We start from the raw sequence: 8,591 nt of genomic DNA, 5'->3' as shown, positions 1-8,591 counted from the left end.
GATCTAGCGCAGATACGCGCGGGGTAAAGGCCGCGCCTGTCGCGGGGCCCACGCAAGCACTTTTCGCACATTGGAAAGCAGGGCACCCTCATCTCATCGTCGCCTCCTCTGCTCCAACCACCTCCCGCTCGCCTCCCCCTCCTTATCCGCTTGCTGTTCTTTGCTCTGCTGCGGTGACTGCATATCTCTCGTCTTCTTCAGCCTTCGTGATCTCGACATGCTAGGATTGACCCTGCCTGCTATTAGTAGGGGCCTGTTTATTTGAGCTGCAATTTTTTTTTGAAAAGGTGCAGCTGATTTTTTTTTTGAAAATCCAACACTAGTTTTAGAAGATATATTTAGCTTTCAAAGTTTAAAAAGCTACGACAAATTTATAAAACGAGTTTTCTAGCTTTCTATATAAACTCAGATTTTAGACTTGCGGAAGCTGCACGAGAAGTCCATTATTTGTTAATTTTCTAGCTTTTTACGCTGAGAAGCTACCAGAAAGCTCAAACAAACATGCCCTTAAAAGGATCTGAACACGTCTTAGCTAGTGTTTAGCGTGCCAGCTAGCGGTTTCATCCTATCCAAATAACTTTTGCGAATGTTAGTTTTGTGTGCCGCCAAAAACAAGAAGAGTGGCCTACGACTTTGAAAAGCTACAATGTGTTTGCTGGATAATAATAGTACGTCTGATCATGCCAGATCATCACAAGGCGGATGAGTAATTGCTTGGCCGGCTGAGCGCGCCGCCCACGCTAATGCACTAGTAACCACATGTGACGCGTGGAATTTGTTTTTCTTTTTGGACGGATGCGAAAACGGGGGTCGCTGCTTGGCGCGTGTTGGCTACGTCCGCTGGCAGCGAACAGCGTCAGCGGCGCACAAGCCTAGCTTGCAGGTGGCGGAGAATAGGCTGGCAACTGCACCGTAGGCGTGGGCTGCTGCTAGTAGCAGCGCGTGCAGTTGTTCCCACGTGACCACCGCCTCCCCCTTCTCTCCTCGAAAAAAATACTGATCCATACATGCAAGCGATTTCATTTCTTTTTTTCTAAATAATTTTTCACACAGACGTGCACCTTAAAATCGATTTTCACCACTAAATTGCTTGCGTTTTTTTGCACAATATGAGATCGATTATGAATATATTTTTTGAAAAACTTGAAATTTAAATTTGGTGTATACACGAGAAACTTTGCACATGAGATGTGAAAACTATCTATCAATGAAGATGTCAGAAACTTTCAGCCTAGACATGAGAAACTTTGAACAATGAATATAATAACTTTCAATAGAGATGTTGGAAACTTTAAAGAGCGGATATGAAACTTCCAGTCTGTACATGAAAAATTGTTGCACATGAGATACGAAAACACTCTATCAATGGAGATGTCAGAAACTTTCAGCCTATACATGAGAAACTTTGAACAATGAATATAGTAACTTTCAATAGAAATGTTGGAAACTTTAAACAACGGATATGAAACTTTACCGAAAACTTTGAACATGAGATATGAAAACTATCTATTAATTTCCTTCAAAAAACTATCTATCAATGGAGATGTTTGAAACTTTCAGCCTATACATGAGAAACTTTGAACAATGAATATAATAGCTTTCAATAGAGATGTTTTTGAACAATGGATATAAAACTTTGAACAGGAGATATGAAAACTATCAAATAGAAATATTAGAAACTTTCAGTCTATACAAGATAAACTTTTTACAACGAATATAACAGCTCTCAATAGAGATATAAAAACTTTGAACAACAAATATAAAAACTTCCAGCTTATACACGAGAAACTTTGAACTACAAATATAAAAACTATCAATAGAGATGATTAAAACTTTGAACGAAGAATGTAAAACTTTCATTTTTTTAAAAAATATTCAAAATGGGGCACGTATTGTGCGAAAAAATACCAGTAATCTTGTGGTGAAAACCGTTTGTCAAATGGATGTCAGAGTTAGGAGTTATAGGGGAAAAATGAAATTAAATTTTCTTGCATGCATGCATACGTCATGTTAGCTTTTCCATCTCCATGGACTAGGTGGGTGTGCATGCAAACCTCCCGACATCACCTCCCACCTCCTTCAGACAGCACGGCTCGCTGCACGCGTCCGATTTTTTGGTGATCGCTGCTAGCGGTAGCGGCGAACGAGCGCTAAATAATAAGTTGGTGCAAAAACGATCGACCTTCAAACGATTAATAATTTGGATCAACATCATGGTCCGATGAGCTAGATGTTTAGTTGTTTAGTAGTCTTAGACCAGTCTCAATGGAAGTTCCATGGAGGGTTTCATTATATTAAATATCATCATTTTTGCTGATATGGTAAGGAAAGAGAATGATTGAGTTTTATGTAATGTGATAAAAGTTTCATCACCATGAAACTCATGTGGCACAGTTACTTAGTTCTCAGACTAGATAACTGTGTCCGTCAAACTCTCTCTGAGACTGGTCTTACCTCATCGTGCATCTGCACAACAGTTTCTTGTGTCTTTGTGTGCAATTATTCTATTCTCGTGAGGATCGACTCTTGCAAAAGGGTTTCCTCTTATTTTAGAGGAATTTGAGTAAGCGAACATAGAGCAAGCTACCTAATGTTTAGATTAACACTTTTCTTGTACCTAGTACCTAATAAGTAACCTTTGTGCATCACGCTTCTCAGAGTCCGGCGTGGTTGGTATGGCTCCAACTTTAGAAAATTCGTTAAGTTCTTGAGCCGCTCACACCTGGCTCTATAAATTCTTGGAGCTAGAGTTGTAAATAAATTAACAAGGTGTTCGGCTGCAGAGTGAATGGCTGGGCAGCCCACCAGCCGAACAACTTATAAGGATATTTTACTGAGTTATTATAGTTTTATTTAAGTTTAAAATAATAATATATAATATTTTAATCTATTTTACAAACTCCAGCTCCTCGATGGATCTTGGAGGTGGAGCCATGCCAAACACGTCAAAAATCTGGAAAGCTTCTAGGGGACATCCACAGCTATTATCTCCATTGTAATGCAAGGGTTTCCTACTCTTGTGGGATTTGAGTAGATGGGCATAGAGCAACTGCCCCACTATTTAGTTTTTTTATATTTCCCTTGCACCTTGGAATACTTGTTCATCACGTTTCCTAAATTCTGGGAGCCCGAAATCATGAAAAATCCAACAGATGATGCTCACCTTCGGTCACCATTGTTAGGGAGAGGTGATTTTGACTCCCCTGTTATTCGCAACAGGGAGCCAACAGAGGAGGGAGGAGGACCGATTTAACTTTGTTATTGGCCGTTGGATTGCAATCAATAGAACATTTAATCATCTTTCCCCTTTGTTCACCTGATCTTGATTTCGCTTACCTTTGTATTTTCAAGTAACCTAATCCTTCAAAATGGTTGTTTGAATTTATCAATTAGTCTGCCTTCAAATCTAATAGGACAATACACATTGCGTCGATGAAAAGGGGACATTTCACGTACAACTGTCGTACAACCATGTGTTCAGGCCATTCATTTCGCATGGATAAAGACAAATGCCTTTAATGGATGATATTGTGCCTGAAAATGTAAGACCGTCCACAGTGGAAGGAGGAAATGAAAGAGTAAATATACTGTTTGGCACTGTAGATGCAATGTTTGGCACTGTAGACAGAGAGGGCGTGGAAAACGAGGAGGGAGCAAATTTGCTCTTGCTCCCTCCGCTGTGGTCAGCCGAACGTAGCAATATATAGTAGCTAGCACGGCCGAACGTAGCAATTGCTGTTACGGCTTCAGATCCCTCTTTCCCTGAAGAAACATTACAAAGACCTTAAGGACAACTTGCGAGTTACAAATTGGCCACATGCAGAGGCCACTTCTCTGCAGCTGCTACCTGCATAGTTTCATACGAGACACCACACATCTGGCTTCTGAAAACCTCAACTAGAAGCTTCCTGAACCTGATTAACTTGTTTGTTAATGATCCGGTACTGCCTGCTTCCTCTCACTAGATTACACTGCATTACATTATACAGATGGGGAGAGAGAGAGAGAAAGAGAGAAGGAACTAAAGTGACAAGAAATGTTGGAGCAAGCAAGAAAATTAAGTAAGGTCGGCAGGTCGTTTTCGTTTCCTGGTTTCAGCCTAAGGCTATAGGCTAACTCAGCTCCGATCCAGCCTCTCTTTGAGAGGCACAGCAAGCTAGCAGCAGCTGTGCAGACCTTGCGTTTCTTGGGGCCGGCCGGCCGCGAGGTCGCTAGCTGCTGACCTCCTCCTGGTCCGAGCCGTCCGTGACGCAGCTGGCGGTCGACGACGACGGCGACGCGGCGGCGGCGTGGCCGGCGGCCGGTGGCGTCGCTCGCCGTCTCGGGCTGTTGCTGTTGCTGCTCCTCTGGAAGACCCGGCACACCACCCACTCCCCTTCGGCCTGCGCCAGGCTGCAGCCCTGCATCGGGATCACCAAACGGAAACTGTCAGCGTCGCCATCATCAGAAACGGAGCACGGCATCTTGCTAGTATTGATCAAGCAGATTGCTGCGAATTGAACTGAAGAGTGAAGCTGTAGCAGGAGACAGGAGCGACGACGCTACTGTTGGAGCACACGATGCCAATCAGACACACAGCTACAGCTCGTGAATTCAAGTGCTCGATCCCACTGGTATACTGCACTGTGTGGCAATCAATTTACTCGGAACAGTAGGCAGGATTCTCCCATCAAAACGCACGATCGGTGACCGCCAGGTACCGATCGTGCAGTTGCGTTGTACGTCAGGCCTGCAAGCATGGCTAGCGATCGATGAGTGAGAGCAGGAGCAGTTCTTGCACGTCTCTTGCATGCAACAGGCAACAGCGGCCATGAAATGGACACCACCGGGACTCCGGGAGCACATCACAGTTGCTAGTTTAGTTCCAGTAATTCAGTAACCCCAGCGAATTGATCGGCAGGAGACAAGCATGTGAGGCAGGTAGATACAGGATTCAATAAGCTCATCGACTGTTCTGTTCAGATAGTGGTCGGTCTTTGCAGGCTAATCATGGCGACAAGAAAATAAGTGCCCGTAGTTCAGGCGCTGCTGGGTTGGTTGGTAGGTTGAGCAAACCCGATCGATCTGAGCTCTTGAAAGAGGAGAGGAGAGACGAGAGCATCTAGTACCGAGTAAGTACAGCAACCACACGGTGTCGCCATAAATCTGCAACCACCGGATGTCGCAGGCGATCGATCAATCAATCGGCTTAGCTACAACAGCGGGTTTATGGCTGATCACGACAGGCAATTAAGCGGCGACAGTTCCGCGAGAGATGCAGATCGATGCTAGCTGCTCTCCTTCATTGCTACGCGGATGTGCCGCCGGCCGGCCGGCCTACTAGCTCAACTGGTCACTGGTGTAGTTGTATGAAACAGGAAAGCACATGTTGGACTCTGAAGATCATTCATCATCACCCAAAATAAAACAAAAATTATTTTTTTCTTGAAATGAAGCAAAAATGAATTTTTGTAAATGTTCTGTATACTATATGGAGTTTAATTAGGTTATTAACAGGGTTGCTAGTTTACTGGTCGAGGTTAAATTATATTAGGGCTAATGGAGGGCAAGAACATGCTGTGATTAGGTTATGCATAAGATAATCATGCATGCCAGACCGCTGCCGGTTTGATGATTGGGTAGAGGAAAACTCCAAGATGGATGCGCCGGAGCCACTTTACACTGGGTGTGCATGCTCCACCATCTATCCCCATCCACCCGGCCTATACGCATATGGGTAAACCTACCTAGTTCTTCATGCCTCACTATCCATGTTACTATCCATGTGTTGGGCGTGCTGGAGATGGATTTTCTTGAGTCCATCTTGTAATCTCTTTACTACATGCCTAGTTACTAGTACAATAATGATCTAACTTTTAGTGGCCAATTCTATAGAGCACGTACGCTACCAATTTCATGCACTTTTGCCGCTTGCTCAAATACAGCTAGCAATCAGATTAGTAGAACATGATGACGAAGAAGAGAAAAAAACAAAGCATGATTAGGGATGTGCACGAACAAGCTGCAGGAGGAGTTACTCACGTTCTTGTGCAGCGGCGCGGCAAGGCGGTACTCGTGCATGACCCACCCGGCGGCCAGGGCGGCCGACGACGCCTTCTTCTTATTCCGCCGGGGCGCGAACGTCATCGCTCGCTTCACGCCGACGAGGAGGCTCCCGCCGCCGCACGGCCGGGGCAGGACCACCGGCTTCTCCTTCCCCGACGGCTTCCAACGCCCGCTCGCGGTCGCTGCCCTGGCGCCGCCGCCCAGCTTGCCGCTGCATCCGCTGCCGCCGACGCCCGCCGGCCGGACCGCGAAGAAGTACTTCTCCCCCTCGCTCGCATCTGCTGCTGCCATCAGAGGGCAAAAAAATTTGCAACTTTAATTGTTAGTGACACGATGCGAAGGCACACGATGCTCTAATTCCAAGTGCCGTGGCGTACCAGCGGCGGCAGGGATGTCCCAGGGGTCGAGGCTGTAGAGGTCGCGGACGACGGGGATGACGGCGGCGGGGAGCGGCACGCCCAGGGCCTTGCGGCGGAGGTACTGCACCACCAGCTCCTCGTCCGTGGGGCGGAACCGGAACCCCGGCGGCAGCTGCCGCAGCGCCGCCACGGCCACGCCGCCGGCGTGCCTCACCAGCACCGGCGCGCTCTCCATGCCCCCCAACAAAAAAATTCACCAGCTACCTAACGCTAATACCGCTAGCCAATCAATCAAGCTACGCGCACAGCTATAACGAGCTAGCTCGCTTAGCTATTAGCTAGTACACCTGCTCGGGCACACTGTTAGCCGCTGCTGCTTCTACCAGGAGCTAGCTAGCAGGTAGCTCCTGTTTGGTTCAGGGTCAAAACTGGTAAATCTTGGCAGCAGCTAGCTTCTGTGATCACTTAGCGTGCAGGAGGCGTGCAGCTTCCTGGAGCGTCCATGGAGAGCGAGCGAGCAAGGAGAGGGAGTTGGGGGAGCCTGGGGCTTTGAGGAGGAGGAGAGGGGGGAAAGGGGCGCCGGGCTTTATAGGGTGTGTCGTGGTTGCGTCAAGCTTACTCCATCTCCCTGCTCCCTCGGCGTCTCAGCCTGTGGCTCAGCTAGCTTGACGCCATCGATGCCTTCTCTGATCTGGCAAAGCCCGGCCGGACGGCATCGCCCGCCTCGCCTCGCCGGTGCCGTGAACTCCTTCCAGAATCTCCCCTGGAAGTTACTTGCTTGCTCCCGCTACAGCGATGTGAAATTGCCGCTGCCTTTATAATTTGTTGGCTGTTTTCTTTTATTTTATCCCCCCTGCATAATTATTAATCCTGCAGCTGATCTGATGATAAATCATTCATCGCCAAGTTTTGACTGTGGATTATATATTCGAGAGCTGGATGTGCACAGTAAGGCTATTCTAATTTTTAGGCAGAGTGGCTTCTCAAACCCAGCAAGTGAACGAAATTACACGCTGTTTCTACCTGCTGGCATGCACTTTGCCTGATTTTCAGACGAGGCACGGTTCATTTCTTGTGGGTGTCGACAAAAGTCCCCACGTTCCACAGACAGACCGAGCCCTTGTTCATCTGAATTTCTCCTACGCTAGCTCCAAAGAAGCAATCTCGTCAGAGCGTACAATTAACATTTGTTCCTAGCTAGCTGCTTGAAACCCAGCAATGCCAAGCACTGCAGAAACGTTACTACTAATTAAAACTGAATCACAGGGGGGGAATCAGATGCCACTCTACCCCGAATCCGACCTTGCTTAACCCACATGGTTTTCGCCAATCTGTCCGTCCGGCAGATTTGGCGGTAGCCCGGTGCGCTTCCTGCTGTCCTCAGCAGCGCACGCGAGAAGAACCAGCCAACTGCCCTCGCTCCATCCATCACCACCCCACTAGCCAATGCCCGGGGTTTCTTAACACAGGGCGATGGACACATTGCATCGTCTACGCAAGTAAAGCAGCAGCAGCAGCAGCATCGATCAGCATCTCGTCCATCTCTGAATAATGATTAATCTTCTGCATTATTACAGATCAACCGATAACCCCTCCTCCATTAGAGTATCCAATCGAAGCCGTGCAAGCCAGTGCCGCCGTCAGTGATGCGCGTGCGGCGATGATCGAGCGAGCACTCGCGCTTACATACATTTGCCTTGCAGCAGGGCATCTCGAATGGTTGGTTGCCCTTCGCTTTTGTCCTTCTTCTCGACTTCTCTTTTCTTGCTGCTGCTGCTCATGATCTCTCTCTTCTCTCCTCCTTTTGCGCTTTGTCTACTAGGAGCTAGCTGCACGACCCCCTCTCTTCGTCCTCCTCTTCCTTCCCTCTTCTGAGCACTTGCCTTTTTGCAGCCGGAAATCCTTTTTAAAGAGGTGGGGCCCACAGAGGGCGTGTGTGTGGGCCCCCTGCCGTGGTACTGTGCACACGGCTATGGCGCATGGCATCTCTGAGGTTTGTGTGAATTAAAATAGCCGGCAAATAGCTATCGGGGGTTGACAGAGGTTGGTTGCTGCTCTCAAGGGGTTACATTATATAAACATGTAGAAAAAACTCCATTAGTGTGGTGTTTAGTTGTTGGCGTGTCAAACATGCACATGTCAGAATATAGGAAGGAACGGCCAAGAAACCTTGCCACCTTGGCTAGT

The 8,591-nt window shown here is 47.4% G+C and overlaps 1 protein-coding gene across 3 annotated transcripts; it reads right to left on the bottom strand.

The window, feature by feature from the left end:
* Positions 1-3,704: 3,704 nt before the first annotated feature.
* LOC120713006 (NAC domain-containing protein 18-like) lies at positions 3,705-7,113 on the bottom strand. Of its 3 annotated transcripts, none has more exons than XM_039998965.1 (3): positions 6,423-7,113; positions 6,022-6,323; positions 3,705-4,400 (listed from the first exon to the last, which is right to left on the bottom strand). In XM_039998965.1, exons 1-3 carry the CDS (start codon positions 6,637-6,639, stop codon positions 4,212-4,214), a joined length of 708 nt encoding a protein of 235 aa, XP_039854899.1. In that variant the 5' UTR covers positions 6,640-7,113; the 3' UTR covers positions 3,705-4,211. The 3 variants fall into 3 exon arrangements, with proteins under 3 accessions (XP_039854899.1, XP_039854898.1, XP_039854897.1); XM_039998964.1 differs by having other exon boundaries at positions 6,022-6,326; positions 6,423-7,107; XM_039998963.1 differs by having other exon boundaries at positions 6,022-6,329; positions 6,423-7,099.
* Positions 7,114-8,591: the final 1,478 nt, after the last annotated feature.

Source organism: Panicum virgatum, chromosome 6K (genome assembly GCF_016808335.1).
Source record: "Panicum virgatum strain AP13 chromosome 6K, P.virgatum_v5, whole genome shotgun sequence".
In the NCBI taxonomy this organism is placed as follows: Eukaryota; Viridiplantae; Streptophyta; class Magnoliopsida; order Poales; family Poaceae; genus Panicum; species Panicum virgatum.
The sequence above is the reverse complement of the archived record's forward strand: the minus strand, read 5'-3'. Positions and strand labels throughout refer to the sequence as shown.

Bases quoted from the DNA above. Each gene is read 5' to 3' on its own strand.
- LOC120713006 (XM_039998963.1), bottom strand. From the start codon at position 6,639: ATGGAGAGCGCGCCGGTGCTGGTGAGGCACGCCGGCGGCGTGGCCGTG. The intron at 6,330-6,422 runs GTACGCCACGGC...CTCTGATGGCAG, and splicing joins GGACATCCCTGCCGCCGCTG to CAGCAGATGCGAGCGAGGGG. The intron at 4,401-6,021 runs GTGAGTAACTCC...ATCCCGATGCAG, and splicing joins CCGCGCCGCTGCACAAGAAC to GGCTGCAGCCTGGCGCAGGC.